At 42.4% G+C, this 24473-nt stretch overlaps 1 protein-coding gene and 2 long non-coding RNA genes across 3 annotated transcripts; 2 read left to right on the forward strand and 1 right to left on the reverse strand.

Annotated features, from left to right (window-relative positions):
- Positions 1–464: 464 nt before the first annotated feature.
- On the forward strand, positions 465–1635 carry LOC134201066 (uncharacterized). Its single transcript, XR_009976226.1, has 2 exons — positions 465–641; positions 1473–1635. It is a non-coding gene; the product is annotated as an uncharacterized LOC134201066 (long non-coding RNA).
- Positions 1636–14617: 12982 nt separating this feature from the next.
- On the forward strand, positions 14618–17455 carry LOC134201169 (uncharacterized). Its single transcript, XR_009976377.1, has 2 exons — positions 14618–15257; positions 17289–17455. It is a non-coding gene; the product is annotated as an uncharacterized LOC134201169 (long non-coding RNA).
- A 4167-nt stretch (positions 17456–21622) lies between these two features.
- On the reverse strand, positions 21623–24242 carry LOC101745935 (autotransporter adhesin BpaC). Its single transcript, XM_004921651.5, has 3 exons — positions 24118–24242; positions 23564–23597; positions 21623–22625 (listed from the first exon to the last, which is right to left on the reverse strand). The coding sequence occupies exons 1-3, from the start codon at positions 24154–24156 to the stop codon at positions 21913–21915; spliced, it is 786 nt and encodes a 261-aa protein (XP_004921708.1). The 5' UTR covers positions 24157–24242; the 3' UTR covers positions 21623–21912.
- Between the last annotated feature and the right edge of the window lie 231 nt (positions 24243–24473).

Consider the following 24473-nt stretch of genomic DNA (forward strand, 5'->3'; position numbering starts at 1 on the left):
TAATTTACTTTATACTATTATCTAATTTAATATAATAGTTTATTTATTCACATAATTATTATTTTTATCTTAATTATTACTTTATTCTTAGCATATTATTATCTCTAATTCACTAGGTACCTTAGTTACCACAGCTTATTATCTTATTAAAATCTTTTGAAATCCTCCAATGATTTCAAGTGGGGGGAAATGTTGGGACTTCCTTTTCCTTATTCCTTCCTCAATCCCCTATCCACGCCATCTGTTGACACTACAAGAAAAACTATGCGCGTATGAAAATGGCGCGAAGTGTGTAAAAAAAACTAAAACATGGTGCCGGTGCAAATACAATAAAATTGTGATTTGTTGATCAATCAGCACATATAACTCTCGCCAGTGAGAAAACTTTAATAGTGCATCAACGAAATACAGAGTGAGTCCTAAAACTTATCCTTTTTCCAGTCCCAAACATCTAAATTCAAAACATATTATAATGTTTCATTTTTAAGTTCGGTTAGAATTATAATACCTAATTGGTTAAGAATCCAAAATAGCTATAAATAGCGATCAAAGATTTGAAACATTCAGTTGCATCAAGAAAAAAAACAAAGAGAACGCCTTGCAAAATGGAAACGCTTAACATATTCTTCGTATTGTGTTTGGTAAGTTTTCTTGTTTCATTATTTTAATATCTAAAAACCTTAAAAAATCCCGAATTTTAAACATTAATAGTAGTTAACCAAATAAAAATTACTAAATGCTTTTTCGAATGAGTTTAGTTTCAAGTGGTGGTACTTTTAACGTGGATATGTGGACAATTTCACGACTTACCTATTTTTCTAAAACGGGTTTACATTATTATTATTATTATTAAGGTACCACTGATTAGCCTTACTCCATCACGATATTTGGTTTCTCACAACTTTACTTCATCGCTTTCGCTCAAGTTCTTCAAGGACTCTTACTCAAAGCAATGGCGATAATTGTGACACTAAAGGCTTAATAAACTTGAAACTTCTCGACCAGCATAAAATAATGAGCGCCGATATGCATTCAGTATTGCTTAGCTTGTCTGCGTAACTATAGAGAAATACTTAAAAAGGCACCTCAATCGATGGTTATTACCTTCAATGTCGCGACCACCTTAGATTTTTCGTTTGACCTCACTACAACCACAGAGAATAAGCACGAAAGTTTATGTATGCCAACTTTGACCATATTAACACAATGAAATAAAATCAATATTTATCACATTCGCCAAAAAATATAAATAAATTTTACATTAAAAAATTGAATTTGGTCACATAAACCCGGATGTAATAAATGACTACAAAAACTTCGATAAACAGTAGCCATAACTTATTTTAATCCTTCTAGCTCTAGAAGGATTAAAAGAAAGATTGCTCAATCAAAGTACTTAATCAGTGGAATCAACGAAGATAAATAAATGGATTAACCATATTCAACAATTATTCTAATATTGTTTGTTACAGCTTTTCTTCATCGCTTTCACTCAAGTTGCTCAAGGAGCCCCAGGTCAAGGAGGTCCAGATTCTGTAGTCACTAAAGGCCTGGCAAACCTGGACGCATTGAATTTTTCTGATTAATTAGTCCCATTATATGATTTTGTAGCACTAAATAAAATTATTCTCAATATATATTCGTTTCCTTTTTAACGAGGGCGGCACTGAAAATTTCGGGAATTAACGAAGTGACACAACATTACTATTTAAAAATGTATTTATTGCATTTCGAAGTATTCTCCGCGAAATTTGACACATTTTTCCATACGATGGAACCAATCATTGAAGCAACCATTCCATTCCGAAGTTGGGGTCTCCAAAATGGCCGTTTTGTAGGCGTCCACAGCTTCTTCAGGTGATGAAAATCTCTGTCCACGCAATTTATTCTTTATTTTAGGGAAAGTATAGAAATCATTAGGGCTTAGGTCGGGGCTGTACGGCGGATGGTCTAATAATTCTATGTTTTCTTGCTCTAAAAACTCTTTTGTTCTGTGCGCGGTGTGAGAACTCGCATTTCGTGATGGAGGATGATGCGGCGGTTGCAGTTCTCTTTACGGAGTTCCGAAACGACCTGTGGCAAACAAATGCTAGCATACCATTCTGCATTAACCGTTCTTTGTCCCTCAAGAGAAATAGTCGTAACATGGCCGGTTTTGGAGACAAACGTGGCCACCATTTTTTTTTTGCAACACTCCGTGAACGAACAATTTTTATTGGCTTTAACTCATTTTCGGACACCCAAACTCGTGACTGGTTTTTTGTTTCGGGTTCGTACGCGTATATCCAGGATTCGTCACCTGATACAATGTTGTATACAGCATTTGAGGATCCTGCGTGGAATCTTTCGAGAGTTCTGACGCACCAAGTAACGCGAGCCGCTTTTTGCTCTTCACAAAGCGAATGCGGTATCCATCGGGAAAACAACTTTTTTACACCTAATTGTTCATGCAAGATTATTTGTATTTGACTCATGCCAATGTCTAAAGTTGCCTGAATTTCGCGGTATGTCACATATCGATCTTCCTCAATCAGCTTACGCACAGCATCAACGTTTTCTTGGGTGACTGCAGTTTTTGGACGACCTTGACGGGGATCATCACTGAGCTTGACACGTCCACGTTGAAACTTAGCAAACCAGCGATAAATTGTGGTTTTGGATGGGGCTTCATCACCAAATGCAGAAATCATCCGGTCAACACACTGTTTTTGTGTTAAACCACTTCGAAAGTCATAATAAATCATCGCTCTTGAATTTTCTCGAGTCAATTCCATTTTCTCAACGACTAAACAAGTTTGACAAAACCTCGTGACAAGACCGAGAATCTTTTTTTAAATAAATAAATGGTATTCGATTTTTAAAACCACGGAATTTTCAATTAAAAAGATTTTAATATGACAGGAACAGTGGAAATATTCCATTCCCGATAATTTTAGTGCCGCCTAGTAACACTCTATTGCTAGAAGCCACACTTGATGATGTAATTATTGAATAAGCACTAGCACTTGAACCAATCCTGGAACCAGAAGATTTACTTGGCGCTGTTGTTGCTAATGTAGTAGCTTAAGTACTTTACGCTGCTACTGGGGCTTTTGAAGGTGCCTTAGTATTTGCAATAGTTGCTTTTGTAGAGCATTCTGCATTATTATTTATTTAATTAATCAAAGTATGCAATTTCGATGCAGTGGTAGATTCAGCGAAGCCCTGCTCTTGCTAGGGGTAGTGTTAGCAAGCTCTCTCAAATTGAGCCCGTGAGCTCACTTACCCAACCCACCGTACCTAGAATAACCCCTTAGGCTACCAGGACTTAAGTAGGGAACTAACCAAAAAAGTTAAAAAAATCTCTCCACAATTTTTTACCAATTAATCGTTTTTTTAACATTAGAACGTACGCATAACAGCCTGGCCACGGGACATTCGCCGATACGAATATTCGCGCGGTGCGAACGGCGAAGCGTCTAGCGACTAAAATAAGCGCATAGAAATGTACTTATCAAGCCACGCGTACCGGCGACCGGCAAAGCGACCGGCAAAATGTACCGAGCGAATCGCGCGGGCGACTTACGATGCGGCGGGCGAGCAAAACAAATGCAAGGAGGGCGCGAACCACGGAGTCGAGCGGTAGTCGCGGCGAATAATACACTGATTAAATGAGTTTAGTTGTTTTCGCCGCGAAAAATGAACACCGAAATTTTGATATTTTCTATTTATTTTATATTTTTAAAGTCGTCGTGGCCTAACGGATAAGACGTCCGTCCGGTGCAATCGTGTTGAGCGATATACCGGTGTTCGAATCTCAGGCGGGTACCGATTTTTCTAATGAAATACGTACTCAACAAATGTTCACGATTGATTTCCACCGTGAAGAAATAACATCGTGTAATATAAATGAAACTCGCAAAATTATAATTTGCGTAATTACTGATGGTAGGACCTCTTGTGAGTCTGCAGGGTGGGTATCACCACCCTGCCTATTTCTGCCGTAATGGGGGGTTTACACGGGTCGATTTTCGCCGTGCGGCGAGTCGCTTCACTAATTGCCTCACCAAGCCGCATCGCTAGCCCATTTACATTGGTTACTAAAATCGCATGCGGCTCTGTCATTTCCATCGAAAATGTTGAGCAGAATAGCCGTTTGTGCCGGAATTGAAATAATTAATTATTCAATTATTCAACAATTGCTTAAAGAACAAAGAGTGAAGAAAAAACAAAAGGAAAGAAGAAAACGTAATGTTTGGGTACGTGGATGAATTTCTCGACGTAAGGACTTGGGTGCTTCGGATACTTTATTGGTTGAGTGGAGTTTAGAAGATCCTGATTATTTTAAAAAACGATTAAGAATGAATGCGTGCGCGAAACACCTTCATGCGGCGGGCGATCGCCTGCAACTGATCGTTTACACGGTCGATTTTAGTCACCAGTCGCATGCGGCCGGTTGCCGCGCGGCCAAAGTCGGATGCTACCCAACTTTGGGGCTTGCGGCTTTAGTCAATTGCAACTTAGCCGAATTGCCATTTAGATGGTCGATTTACGCCGCGCGGCAAAAATCGTGCGGCTTTAGTCACCCGTGTAAACCCCCCATAAGGTAGTAATGCGTTTCGGTTTGAAGGATGGGGCAGCCGTTGTAACTATACTTGAGACCTTAGAACTTATATCTCAAGATGGGTGGCGCATTTACGTTGTGGATATCTATGGGTTTCAGTAACCACTTAACACAAGGTGGGCTGTGAGCTCGTCCACCAATCTAAGCAATAAAAAAAATATAGCTGAAATAGACCAGGTATTTGGAAGTCTAGCCACCCAAAGTATTTCTCGTACTTCTTGTGGAATTCTCCATCTATACTCCGATTCTTATTCAAATCATGTACTCCACAATATTTTCCAAATAATAGGTCGTGAACCAAAAAACTATTAATTTGTAAGTAATATCGAGATAATTTTGATATGGATATTTCGCTATCGGACTTCCTTACTAGTCGCGGCGGCGAACGTGAGTACCCGTGGCCTGCAAACGGTGCTGCGCGAATGGTCGCCTCATCCACCGCTTCGTCGTTCGCACCGCCGATCCCCGTGGCCAGGCCGTAAGACGTTACTGTGTTTTAAACGTCCGTACCGTCGTTATATTCTAAAGATTCTGATGAAGACAATTACAACATAGGACAATTTTGAATTAATTGTAAGTATTGTTATCGGTCGTATCTACCAGATGGACTGACGACCTAGTAAAAATCGCTAGCTCACGTTGGATGCAAGCGGCAGAAGACTGGACGCACTGGAGATCGATTGAAGAGGGCTATGTTCAGCAGTGGACAACTTAGTGATTTCTTAAATTAAATCGCAAGGAAGTCAGGGGTCAAACTTTAATTGATACTAACAACGTTACATCGATAAGGCGATTAAGGTCATGATAATCGCCTTATCGTTGCCACTGCTAGCTACTCCCCGAATCCTGATCACGCAGGAGCCAGTTATCTTCGTCGCCCTAGACACATACTTACAGATCCATCAGATCCAATAACTCTTGCATTAGACGCTTTCAGCTGTACCACTAGGAGCAGGCAGGGACACCGGTAACTGTACTCCTAGAACTCGGCAAGAAGCTCAACTTGCAACTTAACCTAAGCATCAGCCTGCTGACATTCCGACCGGCCCTTTTCAGCGGGTCGCAATTCCGACCCGATAGTAGATTCATTCGCGAAGCAGCTGCTCTTGATTGTTAAGTCTCCTTTGGAAGCGATCGGGTAGCTGTTAGCAAATCTCGCCCCTCCTACCTTTGCCCTCGAGCCCCGGCTCGACCACCCATCCCGGTGAAACTGGAAAGGCCTCCGGCTACCAGTAATCCACCAATCATAAAAAAAAAGAATTAACAGAATTCACCCATGGCCCATTCAGACTTCTATGGACCATGGGACAGACTGCCAGAAATTATTAGTATGGTGCCCTTGTGGGCTCATATAGGGCTCATAAAAGAGTTTATTATTTGAAATGCATTTAAGAATAATAACAATATGGTAACGCATGTAAATTTTAATTTGAATAAATTTACATGAGTTCTCATGTAATATTATATATGACGGAGGGGAAACCTGCGTAATGTTTTTAAAAGTGTGACGTCAGCATTGCTTATTACTTTCTTTGACGATGACTCATGTTTGGGCTTTCGAAACAAAACTTCACGGGAACTTGGTGAGCTGCGTATATTTCACGAGGAGCGTAACAACGTTCCAGAGAGTTCGGACACGAATGACCGAGCGCTTTTTTTTTTCCTACCTAACAGCCTGGCCACGGGACATTCGCCGGTACGAATATTCGCGCGGTGCGAACGGCGAAGCGTCTAGCGACTAAAATAAACATACTGTTTATAAAGTACCCGTGGCCTGCAAATGGTCCTGCGCGAATAGTCGCCTCATCCACCGCTTCGTCGTTCGCACCACCGATCCCCGGCTTAGAAAGTAAGTTTTTTGGTTCAAGACCTATTACTTGGAAGAGATTGTGGAGTACATGATTTGAATAAGAATCGGAGTATAGATGGAGAATTCCACAAGAAGCCCGAGAAATACAGAATGTATCCAGAAAACTTTTGGCTGAATTTGGGTGGCTAGACTCCCAAATAGCTGGTCTAGCTAGTATTTCAGCAATAAAAAATACAGTGTTCATTATTCGCGGCGAAAACAACTAAACTCATTTAATCACTGTATTATTCGCCGCGACTACCGCTCGACTCCGTGGCTCGCGCCGTCCTTATTCATGAATTTGTTTTGCTCGCCCGCCGCGTCGTAAGACGCCCGCGCGATTCACTCGGTACATTTCGCCGGTCGCTTCGCCGGTCGCCGGTGTGCGTGGCTTGATAAGTACATTTATTTCTATGCGCTTATTTTAGTCCCTAGACGCTTCGCCGTTCCCACCGCGCGAATATTCGTATCGGCGAATGTCCCGTGGCCAGGCTGTAAGCTGATAGCCTTGAGAGGCTACTATATCAGCGTCGCCTTAACTAGTAGGTGAGCTCACGGGGCTTAAACCTGATGACGTTGCTAACACGAACCCTAGCAAAAGCCGTGCTTCGCAGAATCTCCCACCGGATCGGAAAAGCGGCCCACTGAGAAGATCCGGCGAGAAACTCAGTGGGCTGTATGTGAGGGTTAATTTACTCGTCTAGCCCTTCGTCGCAAGCGACGGGTTCGACGAGAACGATGACCGGTCCGAGCGCTAGACAAGCACGGTCGTATTTATAAGGCTTGGTACACGTGCGCGTGTTTACACGTTTAAAGTATTGAAATTACAATAAAAGGGACAGTGACATACTGTTTAACATCAATTTCTCATCGTAATAAACACAGAGTAATTAGTTGATGATTAGATGATCAGATCATCACATTCAATTATTATTATTTTTATAATAAGTAGGTGAAACGTGATATTCGCGCCGACATATAAAATATTTTTATAGGTGTGTACACCATGCAAATATACTTAGTCTGGCCATAAATACTGTTACAATTAAAAATAAACAAAATATACATTTGAATTTGGAATCTGTCATTTTTATATGATTGCTCATTGAGTTTTCTCATTTTGGCGCCAGTACATTGTACAATATTTTGCGATATTAAAATGGAGTGGGGTGATAAAGAGATCCGAATCGCTGTGACTGCATTACACAAAGTAGGTATGGAACCAAATGCAATTTTTAAAACTCTCCATACGCTTGGTATTAGTAAAATGTTTATGTACCGGGCTATTAATAGGTGCAATGAGACCTCTTCTGTTTGCGACAGAAAAGGATCTGGCCGTCCACGTAGTGTTCGTACGAAAAAGGTGGTCAAAGCAGGAAGGGAAAGAATTCGTAGAAATCCTGTCCGAAAGCGAAAGATTTTATCTCGGGAGATGAAGATTACAGCCTGTAAGAGACGTACTGGTCATTTCTTAACTGATAATTTAAAAGAGAATAGGGTGGTAAAATCTAAACAACTACTGAAGCGGTACGCAAAGGGAGGTCATAGAAAAAGTTTGTTTACAGATGAGAATTTTTTTACAATTGAGCAACATTTTAACAAACAAAATGACCGTATTTATGCTCAAAGCTCTAAGGAAACTTCCCAATTAATCGACAGAGTGCAACGTGCTCACTATCCGACTTCAGTGATGGTTTGGTGGGGTATTAGCTATGAAGGAGTGACTGGGCCATACTTTTGTGAAAAAGGTATCAAAACATCGACACAAGTGTATCAAGATACCATTCCTGAGAAGGTAGTGAAGCCCCTTAACAACACCATGTTCAATAATCAAGAATGGTCCTTCCAGCAAGACTCGGGGCCAGGTCATAAAGCTCGATCTACGCAGTCTTGGTTGGAAACGAACGTTTCGGACTTCATCAGAGCTGAAGACTGACCGTCGACTAGTCCCGATCTTAATCCGCTGGATTATGATTTATGGTCAGTTTTAGAGAGTACGGCTTGCTCTAAATGCCATGATTATTTGGAGTCCCTAAAACAATACGTACGATTGGCAGTGAAAAATTTTCCCATGGAAAGAGTGCGTGCTTCTATTGATAACTGGCCTCAACGTTTAAATGACTGTATTGCAGCCAATGGAGACCACTTCGAATAAGCTTTTTATACTTTAAATTGTTTTATATTTATGTATTAAACTAACACACTGTAAAAGTAATAAATGTTATTTGCCATAGATTTTTTTTTGTTTTCCTTTGTAACAGTATTTATGGCAAGACTAGGTAAATATAATTTTACAAGCAAGCCTGTATAAAACATATACGTCTCATTTAAGGGCTTCTTTTCACTATCAGGGTTAAATTTTAATGAAGAATTTTAGACGAAATTATAATTCGGATATGCTGCAATACTGTTTGTTATATTAGCATTCTGCTCAGCTTGGACTACACTTTAAATCGAGTCCACACATCTGAAAGGTGATATTAATTTTTGTCCCGGGTCCAAACTAATTTCTTCGATACGATATTCTATAAAATAATTGCATCGAAGTTGATTTCATCGTTTGGGCTGACAACGTAACAAACAAACAGAGCCACTTTCCTATTAATAAGATTCAATATGTAACTTCTAACGTCTAACAGCGTCAAAGGAAATTGAAAAAATTTTAGGAACAAACTATATTTACAAATCCAACTAAATAACCATCTATTATAGTTATGGATTTTATTAAAATACAGACAACACTCTAATCCAAATTAATCTCTGTTTATGTGTGAATGGTACATCACTAGTTCCGGAGATGCGAGAACAAAAATAAATATAAATATAATTATAAAAATTGCTACTTTGTATTTTTTTTTAATTATTGCTTAGAGGGGTGGACGAACTCACAGCCCACCTGGTGTTAAGTGGTTAGTGGAGTCCATAGACATCTACAACGTATATGCGCCACCCACCTTGAGATATAAGTTCTAAATTCTCAAGTATATTTTTTTTTTTTTTTTTTTTATGATTGAAAGTTTACTGGTGGCCCGAAGGCCTTTCCAGTTTCACCAGGACAGGTGGGCGAGCAAAGGCTCAGCCAAGAGGGGTGGGATTTGCTAACAACTGCCCGAGCGCCTCCGAAGGAGACCTAACAACTCAAGAGCAATTGTTTCGCGAATGAATCTACTACCGGATCGGAATCGCGACCCGCTGAGAAGATCCGGCGAGAAACTCAGCGGGCTGATGCATGGGTTAGGTTGCACGTCGACCTCTTTGTCGAGTTCGACGAGTACGGTTACCGGGGTCCCTAAGCCTGCCCCTAGTATTAGAGCTGAAGGCATCTAATGCAAAGGTTATTGGATCTGATGGATCCGTAAGGACGTGTCTAGGGCGTCGACGGTGACTGGCTCCTGCATGATCAGGATTCGGGGAGTAGTCAGCGGCGGCAACGATAAGGCGATTATCATGACGCATAGCCTTATCGAAGTATCGTTCCGACGCTGACTTCATGTATTTCCGAATTGATTCGAGGCCCAGGTCGTCGTGTAGGTCAACGTTCCTCACGAACCACGGAGCCCCGACAGCTAACCTGCAAAAGCGGGATTGTAGGGATTGGAGGGTGTCTATGTGTGTGCGGGCCGCGTGAGCGAACACCACACTCGCGTAAGTCATGACGGGCCTTATGCAAGTTTTGTAAAGTGTCACCTTGTTCCGAAGGGACATTTTACTCCGCTTACAGATCATGGGGTAGAGTCTACCGAGAATAAACGCGGCACGGTCACGGACTGATTTTATATGCGGGCGGAATGTCATCGATGCATCCAGGGTAACGCCCAGGTACTTGACCTTCCTGGCCCAGGGTATGGGTTGTCTAAAGAGAGTAATCGGGGGTGTGAGATTCCTCCTCCTAATCCGGGAGGAAATCCGTGTGGAGCTTCCCCTCTGAAATAGCACCGCAGTACTTTTCGCTGGGTTGATGTCTATGCGCCATTTTCGGAACCACTGTCCTAGGGCTAGGGCTGCGCTCTGAAGCTTCTTCGCGATTAGGGACTTATTTCTACTAGAATAGTAAACAGTCGTGTCGTCGGCGAATAAAGCTAAATGGGTCGGCGGCAACCGGGGAATATCGTTGACGAATAAGCTAAATAGGAGGGGTGAGAGGACAGAGCCTTGCGGGACTCCAGCTGTGAGAGGTCGTGGGGAGGAGCGGGTTCCCTCGACTCGATATCGAAAAGAGCGGTTCGACAAGAAGTCCCGTATGATGAGCACGAGACTATCCGGCACGCCCATGTTGAATAGTTTGAAAATCAAACCATTGTGCCAGACTTTGTCGAACGCTTTTGCGACGTCGAAGAAGAGAGCTCCCGTGTATAACGGTTTTGGTCGATTAAGCCCCACAAGAATGTGCTCCGTGAGGCGGTGCACCTGTTGAACGCATGAGTGATTTGTACGGAATCCGAATTGTTCATCGATAAGAATGCCCTTGGATGAGACGAAGTCTCTGAGGCGTTTGTAGAGCAGACGCTCATACAGTTTGCCTAGAGACATGAGGAGGCTAATCGGGCGGTAGCTCGTCGGATGATTTTTTGGTTTACCGGGTTTATGTATGCCGATAACGTCCGCTTCTTTCCACACCGCGGGAAAGATACAGTTCGCCATAGCGGCATTGAAAATAGATGCCAACATCACGATGAGTTGGACGGGTAGAAGTTTAATAACGCGGTTGGATATACCGTCGGAACCGGGAGCCTTGCGAGGACGTAGGTCTTTGATCAAGTCTTTAACTTCCATCGGGGTGACGGGTGGTAACGCATCAGAGGGTGGCAAGGAGGCTCTGCGTTCTACCTCACTGTCTACTAATTCTACATGAACAGGGTCCACGGATTGAGTGCTGGGCGTGCACTGGGTTTGCAATGTATCGGCCAGCAGCTCTGCTTTTTCGTCATCATCGAACGCCGCGAGTCGGCCTGAGGGGCCTACGAGGGGGGGCATAGTTACTACCGTATCCGATTTGAGAGTACGAGCTAAGCGGTAGTAAGACCTTTGAGAGGGCGCGAGTCCTTCTAAGAAATCAGACCATCTGGCATCTCGGATTTCGGTGATGCGAGACTTTACGTCGCGTTGTAGGGCACGCATTCGAATACGATTTTCCGCGGTAGGATACCTATCGTACGCACGGATCGAGGCGTTCTTAGCTCTAAGGAGTTCCCTAATATCGTCGGGCAATTTGAAGCGGTGAAGGAAGTCCTCCGCTACAACTTGCTTCGATGACCTATCTAATGTCGAGGTGATGTGTGACGTTACGATGTCTATGGCTTCAGCGGTATCCTGAGGAGACGGGATAGAGTCCGGACTAAACGGAAGCGATGGTGGATCAGATTCAGCCAGGCTGATGCCCAGCGTGTGCCAATCCACCACAGTCCTCGTGACGGGAACGGAATCGGGAGCGCGACCGAGCTTCATAACGACGGGACGGTGGTCTGAATCTAACTCTGAAACTACTTCGATCGAGTGTAAGCGCAGAGTTACGTTTTTTAATAACGCTATGTCGAGTATATCCGGGCGATGCGCGATATTTAGCGGGTAGTGAGTCGGGGTTAGCGGAGCGACGATATCGAAGGCGAGATCATCGACTAACGCGTCAAGCCGCCTGCCATTCGGGGTTGTGGTGTGTGAGTTCCACCTGATGTGTTTACAATTTAGGTCGCCCGCCAGAATGACAGAGCTCCCCATACCGAGCAGCGCCTCGATATCACTGCTTAGAACGATCTTATCCGGTGGAAGATAAACGGACGCGATAACGATCGGCGCGTGTCCCGTCAGTGAGATTCGGCACACTGATGCTTCGATATTAGCGAGCGCGGGAGGATCGAGCGGGACGCAATGCAGGGCTCTTCTACAGTAAATGACGGTACCACCACCACGGGCAGAGGGCCTGTCGTTCCTGACCATGTTATAGTTCGCGATTTTAGGGTCACGGCGCGCGGGCTTAAGTAGGGTCTCCTGCACTAAAAAGATATCAATTTGGTGGTCACGCAAAAAGTCAGAAACCTGATCACGTTGATTTGCGAGACCGTAAGCGTTAAAAAATCCTATCGTTACGGATAGGGGCTTTATTCTACTTATATACGCCATTGATTACCGGCGGAGTGAGGGGAGGACGTACGTATTTAATGACGCGTATACGTCGGCGTATTCCTGCACAACGGCGATAAAGTGTTGTGCAGTGGAGGCAGCGCGAATGGCGTCGCCCAAAGCGTTAACGCGCTCAAAGTTGATCGACTGAAAGAAGTCGATCGCTAAAGCGAGATTGTCGGACGCGGTCGGAGGGCAAGTCGCGGGAGAGGGACGAGTCGCGGGGGCGGGACGAATCGCGGAGGAGGGAGTTGTAGCCGTGTTCGTGTACGGCAGCGGTTTTGCCCAGGCCGAGACACTGGGCACCGCCGCCGGAACGAACGCTGGCTTAGCCTGCGACGCAGAGGGTGCCGAGGCTTTGATGTCTGGGCCGGAAGCTCGGAGGCGGTTTTGGCGGGCGACGCGGCGATTTATTTTAGGGGCTCGGGGGCAACCACGGTAATTCGCGGGGTGACCCTGTGTTCGACACAGGACGCAGCTAGGCGGTTCCGTCGCGGTTTTTTGGTCGCGAGCGCAGAGGGCCGTGGCGTGATCGCCCAAACACTTAACACATCGGGGGCGCGCGTGACAGTTACGGGAAGAGTGCCCGTACAATTGACAGTTATGGCACTGGCTAGGAGTGCCTTTTTTATGGGGGGCTTCGACAGCGATACCAGAGAGCCTACAGACGGTCTGTGTGTTAAAGATTTTCTTACCCTCGGGGGTAGGCTGGAGAGCGACTAGAACCATATTATATGGCTCCCTACCGCGACCGGTGTGCATACGGTGCACAGAATTCACTGGTAGGCCTTGTTCTAACAGGTCGGCTTTTACGAGCTCTACATCTAACTCTTTAGGGATTCCGCGTATTACAACGCGGAGTTCGCGCTCCTCCTGGAGCGTATACGTATGGAAACTTATACGCTCCTTACGGAGGTAAGAAGAGAGGGCCCTATGGTCGTCGGGTGTTTGAACCTTAATTTGAATGCCGTTCGCGAGGTTACGGGCATTCGTGAAATTTATATTTTTGGCCTTAAGGGCCAGGCAAACTCGATCCCAAGCTGCCTTCTCCTGAAGGATAACCGGGGGAGGGGTCTGGGTTTTATTTTGTGCCACCGGACGCGGCGACGGAGTGGCACGGGCTGGGGGCGCAACAGGAGTCTGAGGGCGGGGGCGCGACGCGTTCACGGCTTTGCTAATTTTAGCGGCCGCGGGAGCTCGAGACTCCGCGGCACGCTTCTTACCCTTCTGTACCAGGGTGAATCCATCCGTCGATGAGGCGGGGGCGAGGTCGACCTCCATGTCCGAGTCAGAGTCGGAGCACGAGGAGGCGGGTGCAGGCGACCTACGAGCAAGTGTAGGTGTTTTAGAGGGCGCGACGGAGGCCGCGGATGATCGCTCAGCTGAAACGATGGTCACGGCGGACGACGCAGCAGCTTTTCTCGCCAGTATAGGCGACACGGGAGCGGCAGGCACGACAGAGGCTGCGGTGCTCAATGCAGAAGCTCTGCACGCAGGTACAGGCGACGCAGGAGCAGCGAGCGCGGCGGAGTCCTCGAGAGGGCTCGCAGTGTGATTGGCCTTGAAGGCCAAAAACTCCGAGGCGAGCTGTGGGTGGCGAAGTCGGAGGAATTCCGCGAATACAGCGTCCATGATCGCTGAGTACCCAGGTGGGGCGGCCCCGGGTCTTGAAAACACTCGCCTTGCGGCGAGGCCCCAACTTCTCGGACCTGAGCGGTTCTATTGAACACAGGTGGCAATGCGGCGCGATTACTACAGGACAAAGAAAAAGCACAACAAAACAGAAATTACGAAAAGAAACAAAACAAATAAATACTTGCAGGAAACCACTTTGTCGGCAGATGTACCACAAACACAGGCCGCGCGAACAATGGCCGGGCTAACAAAAGCCGGGCGAACAAAGACCGGGCGATCGAGTGGACGATGAGCACGTCCGCACGTGACGGGTGCCTCTATCGGAATGACCCAAGTATAGTTACAACGGCTGCCCCACCCTTCAAACCATAACGGATTACTGCTTCATGGCAGAAATAGGTTTAGTTGTGGTACCTACCCGCGCGGACTCACAAGAGGTCCTACCACCCGTAATTACGCAAATTAAAATTTGCGGGTTTGATTTTTATTACACGATGTTATTCCTACACTGTGGAAGTCAATCGAGAACATTTGTTGAGTACGTATTTCATTAGAAAAATTGGTACCCGCCTGGGATTCGAACACTGGTGCATCGCTCAAGACGAATGCACCGGACGTCTTATCCTTTAGGCCACGACGACTTCAAAATTCAAAATTCGTTTTTACAACCAGATACAATAAAGGTGAATGCGAACTAGCCCTAATCATATACTACACAAATTAATACAAACAGAAACAAAATGAACATGCAACTTATTTATTGATAACATACACCTGTAAAAATAATAAAATTAATAAGGCGTTAAACAACGAATTCAGTAACACAAGGGCCGGATGTTCAATTATAAAACCATGAAATTTAAACTTTACAAGAAATATCATAATGTTTCATTTTAAAGTTCAGTTAGAATTATAATACCTAATTGGTTAAGTATCCAAAATAGTTATAAATAGCGATCAAATATTTTGAACATTCAGTTGCATCAAGAAAAAAAAACAAAGAGAACGCCTTGTAAAATGGAAACGCTTAACATATTCTTCGTATTGTGCTTGGTAAGTTTTCTTCTTTCATCTAATATATAAAATTCTCGTGTCACAATGTTCGTTCCCATACTCCTCCGAAACCGCTTGACCGATTCTCATGAATTTTTTTATGCATATTCAGTAAGCCTGAGAATCGGCTACTATCTATTTTTCATACCCCTAAGTGATTAGGGTTGTCCCCTAACATAATTTTTTTTATTTGGACTTTTTTTTTGTTATAATGAGGTATTATGTGGTTGAATGAGGTTTTGTTATTTTTATTATATATTCCCTCATCGTTCACAGCACTACATACCTCTTTCACTCATTTACCACATCCTTACACACTTACAATAAGTTAGTTTTTTTTTTTCAACACTAGAAATTCCCTAGAAATCTTATATATGGCAAAACAATGTTTGCCGGGTCAGCTAGTTAATACCTAAAACCTTTACAGATTCCCGAATATTAAACATTAATAGTCAACCAAATAAAAATTACTAAGTACTTTTTCGAAGGAATTTAGTTTCAAGTGGTGGCACATTTGTCTTATTTTAACGTGGTTCTGTGGACAATCTCACGACTCACCCGCTTTTCTAAAACGGGAATGCATTAATTATTATTACTAGTGGTCCCGCAGTAGTCGAAATTCAACTATAATTATTGGATTGTAAGTTTGTACACTATTATGATTGTATTTTATACTTCTATAATCACAAATTTCGCCAAGACTACACTATACAAATATTAACAAAGACAAACAATATTTAATCTATTCTCAATTTGACAACAGACGTCAAGAACAAAAGTTTGACAATAAATAGTATGCATGCGTGTGCGTCAAATACTTGGTATGTAGTGTGTGTAATGTTTTCTTTATTGATTTAATGTATCTTTTATGCATCATTTTAAGAAAATATTAGGATTGTGCACTTCTTCTCTATATTCTCTATAAGTGTGGAAAATTTCATACTCCTCCGTCCGTGCAATTTTCGTAAAAAGGGATACAAAGTTTTTGCTTCACGTATTAATATATAGATTAAGGTACCACTAATTAGCCTTACTTCATCACGATATTTGGTTTTTAACAGCTTTACTTTATCTTTTTCGCTCAAGTTCTTCAAGGGGCTACTCAAAGCAATAGCGATAATTGTGACACTAAGGGCTTAATAAGCTTGAAGGCTGTGAATCATTAATAATTAAATCCCAAATAACATTGTTTTAGTACCAAATAAAATGTTTATCTAACTATATTCGTTTCATTAAAAACAAAAGGACAGTAACCACACTTGAAGCTGTAGCTACTAAAGCAGCGCTGACATTTGAACCGGTACTATTTTCAAAAGCTATTGTTACGCCGGTACGAGTAACGCCATCTATCGCCGAATAGTCGAACGAATATCAAAGGACCTAGAACGCTCGAGTAGTACAACGCCATCTATTGTCAGATAGCGGAAACTACTACTACTAGAAATGTGTGGAATATTCTCGATAATTCTAGGGATGAGGTATCGACTATAAAGGCGTTGCAGGGATGACACGCAGTCAAAAAAAAGGAAAAAGATAAGAAGAAAAGAGGGGGAGAGTAGCAGCCGCCATCCCCGAAGAACGAAGATAGAAAGGAAGAGATTGCTCAGTGCATTCAGTATTGCTTAGCTTGTCTGCTTAACTATAGAGAAATGCTTAAAAGGGCACCTCAATCGATGCTTATTGCCTTCAGTGTCGCGACCACCTTAGATTTTTCGTTCGACCTCCTTACAACCACAGAGAATAAGCACGAAGTTTATGTATGCCAACTCTGACCATATTAACACAATGAAATAAAATCAATATTTATCTCATTCGCCAGAAAATATAAATAAATTTTACATAATTGAAATTGAAATTTAGTTACATAAAGTCGGATGTAATAAATTACTACAAAAACTTTGATAAACACTTGTTTCTCATGATTTCTTGTAACCCTTCCAGAACAATCAAAGTACTTAATCAGTGGAATCAACGAAGATAAATAAATGGATTAACCATATTCAACAATTATTCTAATATTGTTTATTACAGCTTTTCTTCATCGCTTTCACTCAAATTGTTCAAGAAACCCCAGATCAAGAATATCCAGATGCTAACGAATTGTTATACATATACATGGACGCTGCGAATTCTAGTGAAGAAGTCCTATTATCTGCTATTATTGAAGTACCAAGAATTAAATAAAATTATTCTCAATCTATATTCGTTTCCTTTGTAACACTGAATTGCTCAAGCCATACTTGATGATGTAGTTATTGAATAAGCACCAGCACTTCACCCAGTCCTGTGATCAGAAGATTTACTTGGCGCTGTTGTTGCTGCTGTAGTAGCTTAAGTATCCACTTTTCATCACAAGTAATGATTCGATTTAAAATTCCTTAGTTATTATGTCGGTTGAGCAAAGTAACACAGTTCCACTAAGAAATACAACAAAAAAAAACCAATACACAATGACTTTTTTTTTGTCGGGAGGAAATCGCTTCGACTCTCCACTAGGAATGGAGAGCGGGGCATGTCGGAGGAAATATTGGTTTAATGCCTCAACTCCCTCTTGCCCCTGAGCTGGACGAGCCTCTATTGCGTGATGAGGTTGTTACTGCCATCACACAGCAAAAAAATTAAAGGGCGGCTGGCGCTGACCTTATACCAGGAGAGCTGATCAAGTACGGTAGAGCGGAATTGCACCCGTTGGAGTGGGAACTGTTTGTTCGTTTGGGAAGAAGAGCGCGTTTGGGAAGAAGAGCGCGTTTGGGAAGAAGAGCGCGTTTCGGATAGCTTTAAAGTATCGATCCGATTTCGACTCCTACCGCGGTATTTCGCTCCTATCGGCTCCCGGAAAGGTCTTTTTTTTCTTTTTTTTTTATTGCTTAGATGGGTGGACGAGCGCACAGCCCACCTGGTGCTAAGTGGTTACTGGAACCCATAGACATCCACAACGTAAATGCGCCATCCACCTTGAGATACAAGTTCTAAGGTCTCAAGTATAGCTACAACGGCTGCGCCACCCTTCATACCGAAACGCATTATTGCTTCACGGCAGAAATAGGCAGGGTGGTGGTACCCACCCGCGGGGACTCACAAGACCCACAAGAGGTCCTACCAACAGTAATTACGCAAATTATAATTTTGCGGGTTTGATTTTTATTACACGATGTTATTCCTTCACCGTGGAAGTCAATCGTGAACATTTGTTGAGTACGTATTTCATTATAAAAGTTGATACCCGCCTGAGATTTCAACACGGTGCATCGCTCAACACGAATGCACCGGACGTCTTATCCGTTAGGCCACGACGACTCGGTCTTTGCTAGGGTACTCTTAAACCGCCTAAAGGACTTATCTGAAAAGATCCTGCCCGAAACTCAGTTTGGCTTCCGACCGGACCGAGGCACATGCGAAGCGATCTTCTCTGTGCGCCAACTACAAGAAAAGAGCAGAGAACAGGGTCGGCAGCTGTACCTCTGTTTTGTTGACCTGGAGAAGGCTTTTGACAGCGTGCCTCGCGCATGTTTGGTGTTGCGGAAACTCGGATGCACGGAGACGCTTGTAGCGCTTCTTAGACTACTGCATGACGACAAGCAATCTGCGTCGCTGTATGATGAACAGACGGGCTTCTTCCTCGTTACCTGTGGAGCCACACGGAGCTGTGCTCCTGTGGAGCTGGCTTAAGAAAGCAAGAATGCGTCTTAGCGCCTACTCTGTTCGCCTTGTACTTTGCGGTTCCTTTGCGGAGGTTCTACAGACTGTTTGCCAAGGAGTCCGCATCCGCTTTCGTACGAAGGGCAGCCTTTTCAATTTGGCTAGACTTAAAGTTCGCACCAAAGTGTCATATTATGCATTGATCACTGAGATCATGTATGCTGATGACTTGTGCTTCTTAGCAGAATCCCCAGACAGCCTGCAACAGCTGATGTCCGTTTATTATCAAGCCTGCCGTAAATTCGGCCTAAAGATTAGTCTCGATAAGACGGAGGTGATGTCCCTGGAGAGTCACGGTCACAAGACACTAACCATAAAGCTTGGTGAGGATGTGCTGAAGCAGGTGAATAGATTTTGCTATCTGGGGAACACTTTAACATCCAAGTGTGACCTTGATGATGAGATCAATAGCAGGGTTGCGCTGCTGCAGCATTTGGAAAGCTATGTTCCAAGGTCTTCTGCTCGCATGACCTTAAGTTGGCCTCTAAAATTTCAGTTTACATGGCATGTGCTGCCAAACCTCCTATACTCCTCCGAGTCGTGGTGTGTGTACCGCCGCCACATTCGCGCTCTGGATCACTTCCACGTTAAATGCTTTCGTGCCATCATGAAAATCAGATGGTCTAACAGAGTGCGAAATACCGAAGTCTTGCGATGTGCCAATGTTGGTGGCATTGAGGCCTATTTAATGCGTTGGCAGCTTCGTTGGTGCGGTCATGTATCACGCATGGCAGGGGAAAGAGTGGCGAAGCGCATCTTCTCTTCTGAACTGCAGGACGCCAAGCGAAAGCATGGCGGACAGCTCCTGCGGTACAAGAATGTCGTGAAACGACACATGAAGAGATGTGATATATACCCCTTTCAAAGGGAGCGCTTGGCAGCACAGCGACCAGAATGGCACAGGATGGTGAATAGCCATGGTGGATGGCACAGGATGGTGAATGGCACAGGATGGTGGTACGCGAGTTCGAGGATCAGTGTAAAGCTGACCTTGATTACAAACACGACCAGTTGAAGGCCCGCTCTCCTGTTGCCATAACCTATAATTCTAAGAACGGCGTGCTTACGTGCCCTCAATGCGCAATGAGTTTTGCCGCGAAGATAGGCTATATAAGCTATCTTCGAATGCACGAGTGCCAAATCGACGGATAGGAGTCAAAGTGGTCGCCATGGCCAAAATCGTTCGGATGAATCATCATATCGTGTTTGTATATTTCGATCGTGATTAAAATCGTCGTCGTGGCCTAACGGATAAGACGTCCGGTGCATTTAGTCGTCGTGGCCTAACGGATAAGACGTCCGGTGCATTCGTGTTGAAGCGATGCACCGGTGTTCGAATCCCGCTGGCGGGTACCAATTTTTCTAATGAAATACGTACTCAACAAATGTTCACGATTGAATTCCACGGTGAAGGAATAACATCGTGTAATAAAAATGAAACCCGCAAAATTATAATTTGCGTAATTACTGGTGGTAGGACCTCTTGTGAGTCCGCACGGGTAGGTACCACCGCCCCGCCTATTTCTGCCGTGAAGCAGTAATGCGTTTCGGTGTGAAGGGTGGGGCAGCCGTTGTGACTATACTGAGACCTTAGAACTGTATCTCAAGGTGTGTGGCGCATTTACGTTGTAGATGTCTATGGGCTCCAGTAACCACTTAACATCAGGTGGGCTGTGAGCTCGTCCACACATCTAAGCAATAAAAAAAAAAAAAAAAAAAAACAATTGACTTTAGAAAAATGTAGCGTAGTAACAACACTTGGAAGAATCGATAAAGTGAAGATGGTCCATCGAGTGGATGAAATTGATCGACAGACTATTTATTATAATATCCGAATGGGATCCGAATATTTCGGATTTGTGATAATGATCAAATTAATAATCATAATATCGTTAGCGCAATTCAGGAATCTGTCAAATACATTTTGTTCTGCGATAACTGCCGCTACACATCCGTTAATGATAAAGCTTCAAATAAGATCATCAAAATTTAAACATATTTTCATCTTAAATTTTAGACTAAATTATTCCATGTCATTTTAGTTAAATGAGTGACGATAGGTACGGTTCGGTAGTCATCTTTGGCAGTTAACTGACACAATGACACAAAAATACAGAAAAATGATGCTTGAATGTGTAAGATTCTTGATAATACAGAAAAGAACTAATCATTATTTTGTGTTTCTACTAAAGAAAGAAACACAAAATAATGACGGACATTCTAAGAGAACATTACTTTATGATAGATCTGTAGTAATGGTTGAATATTCAACATTTATATCTCTTGACAGCGCGTTATTCTCACTGTCTTTATTGCGAGACTTCGTTATAATTGTGTATAGATTGTAAATACATTTGTGTTTATTTTTATAATCAAACCAATACTAGTTGCCAATCGAGATCAAATTAGATTTATAATTAAGTCAAATTAATAGTTAGATTACTAAAACTTTGATCTAATGCTCAGTTCGCGATATTAAAGTAACAATATTCAATATCTAATTAAAGAATAAAATATGATTTTAATATACCTATAGAGATACATTAGATACAAAATTTCATTACTTTTATATTTACGGTATGAACATGGAACTCTTTCAAACCTTCGAAAAATGTATACTTGGATGATCGGGATATTCCAATGTACCATAAAAGTATACAAAAGTATATTAAATAAATAACATTTAATAAAAAAACTTGAAAGAATACAAAAACGCGATTACATTTTGTTGTACAACATAATGTTAAATTTATATATTTGTTCTTATTTCGTATTTAAAAACTATTTATTAAGTAGATAATAAATTAAAATACCGTAACAGTAATACTGTAATAATTAATCTGAATGAAATCAATGCTTATAACATTTTTGGTATACATATATTATACATAGCACGATATGAATGACAAAATTTACAGAAGTAAATGAATGAAATGAAACTATTGAATTTTTATGCTTAGGCCTTTGTGGCAGCTGAAGATGCAGCCGAAGCTGCAGCCGTGGCGGTCGCATCCGCATTTTCAGTTGGTGCGCACGTCGTGGAAGATTTTCCAGTATCTTCTTCACTGTCATTAGAACTGGCTGTTGGAGCTACGGTTGTACTTGTACAATTAGCCGATGCTGGAGTAGTGCTCGTAGCGTCTGAATCTGCGTCCTTTGCCGTAGTCGCACTTGGCGATGCGGTTGTGGAAGCGGCATTGGTACTTGAATCTGTTCCATTGCCAGAAGCTGCACTAGATTCTGCAGCTGTTGAAGCAGCTTTAGCACTTGAATCAGCTTCTTTGCCAGAAGCTACACTAGATGCTGCAGCTGTTGAAGCAGCACTAGCATTTGAAGCAGCTTCATTGCCAGAAGCTACACTAGATGCTGCAGCAGTTGAAGTAGCGTTAGCACTCGAATCTGTTCCGTTACCTGACGCTGCGCTTGATGCTACGGCATTTGAAGTTGCATTAGCATTTGCAGCTGTGTCTTCTTTACAATCTTCACCAGCAGTTGTGGCATTAGAAGTTGCATTAGAGGCGGCGACAGCAGTAGTCGTTGTCGTCGTAGTATTGGTGACTGTGGTTGCTGTAGAGTTACTTGCGGCAACTGCCTGTGCATTCGATTTATCTGCAGAGGATTTTGCTGTCGATGCGGCACTTGCAGCAGCCGTCGCTGTTGTATCCCCAGCTGAAATACATTGAGATTAAGGGTATTATTATTATTAATTTTATTGCTTAGATGGGTGGATGCGCTTTCGGCCCACCTGATCTTAAGTGGTTACTGAAGCCCATAGACATTTACAACGCAAATGCCGACACCCACCTTGAGACATGAGTTCTAAGGTCTCAAGTCCTTGAGTAACCAAGAGTGATGTAGGTTTATCTACCTTCTATTACAAGATACAGACTGAACATAATTTCTTAACGTAATAAAATGATGCCCATTAAATAGCGTTCATTCAAACAACACATTTTACTATAAACTTATTTCAATTTAAAGTTATCTGCATAATGACAGTCATTACAATTTACAAATAAACCAAAATATAATTTACTAGCGACACGCTCCGGCTTCGCCCGGGTCTTTAACAAAAATTTCAACGATATTTGACGTTGTTTTTAAATAAAAGAGTACTTATTGCAGCATAACTATAATAGTCAGACGTATGCTGTCGTGACACTTTTAGTAAATAATAATGTGTTCTACAAAGTCGTAGTGCATTATTTTATTCTATCATCAAGTTTTCGCAGGGCACGCGATGTAAATAATATTTTAAGTAATTTTTTTATACCTTGGGTTACATTATTAGAGTTTTAGTAAGGGTCCTCATTTTTTTTTTTTTTTTCAAAAAATATTATAGCCTATGTCACTCGGGAATAGTGTAGCTTCCAAACAGTGAAAGAATTTTTCCAATCGGTTCAGTAGATTCGGAGCCTATTCAATACAAACAAACAAATCTTTCCTCTTTATAATCCGTCAGATAATAATATTGGTATGGATTACCGCACTAGCACTGCTGCAAAAAAGCTTTTACATTATCATGAATGGAAGCGGTCAAGTATTTAGATAGAGAAAACTGACGACTAATTAAAAACAAGATGTCTTATTTAAAAAAAAAAGATTACCTGGTATAGCTACAATACTGACATAGTAGCAAACCTGAAAAAGAAACAAATGCAAATTTAATTAACCGAATCCTCAGGAAATTTATCAGTATTCAATGTGAATCAGATTAAGAGACTACAGAAACTGCCAGTTCTTTTTTTCTAGCACAAGATTGGTGAATGACGTTGCGGCCCAACCCAGTATTTAAGCGAATAGTATTGGATATAGAGAAAAATAACCCAAAATTACTTGTGTAATGACTACGTTATATGGCTCTCAGAAACCACGGACTATTTTGAAGACATAAGGCATAATGCTATTACTAGCGAGAAGAATTATGGGCAAGACGGCGAGTCACATTTCAGTTATAATTACGTAGTAATAAAGTAGATTCTTGATATCGGATATCTTGCATTAATTTATTATAATACTTTTATTAAGACGAGCTCACCAAAAACGTTGCACAAAAAGATATTGTCTCTTATTAGCTTATTGGATTGTAAGATATTTTCGTTTAATGTCTAAAAACTTATTCGATTTTCATTAAGCGAAATCACTGTAATACCATACTCACCAAGATGGAGGCGAAAACAGCCACGCGACTCAAACTCATTGCTGTCTGTGTGCAATCAATCAACACTGTTAATGTGATGATACAGCTACAGACATTCCATTTTATATACGAACATTTTATCTGACGTCATTGGTGGCATAAGTATTGTTGTTAATACAGCTGCCGAAGACACAGCGATGTAGTCATTTTTATTCAAATCGAACATGTTGATATGATTTTTGTCGCATGATTACTCATCGTTGAATAACGATTTTTTCCGTTTGATTTTTTACACACTGTCTACATTCATTGTGAAAGCAGACAGTGTTTGCAGTGAAATGTTTGCTTACACTTCACGGATTACGGTAACAGTAGGA

This window comes from Bombyx mori, chromosome 23 (assembly GCF_030269925.1).
Source record: "Bombyx mori chromosome 23, ASM3026992v2".
NCBI lineage: Eukaryota > Metazoa > Arthropoda > Insecta > Lepidoptera > Bombycidae > Bombyx > Bombyx mori.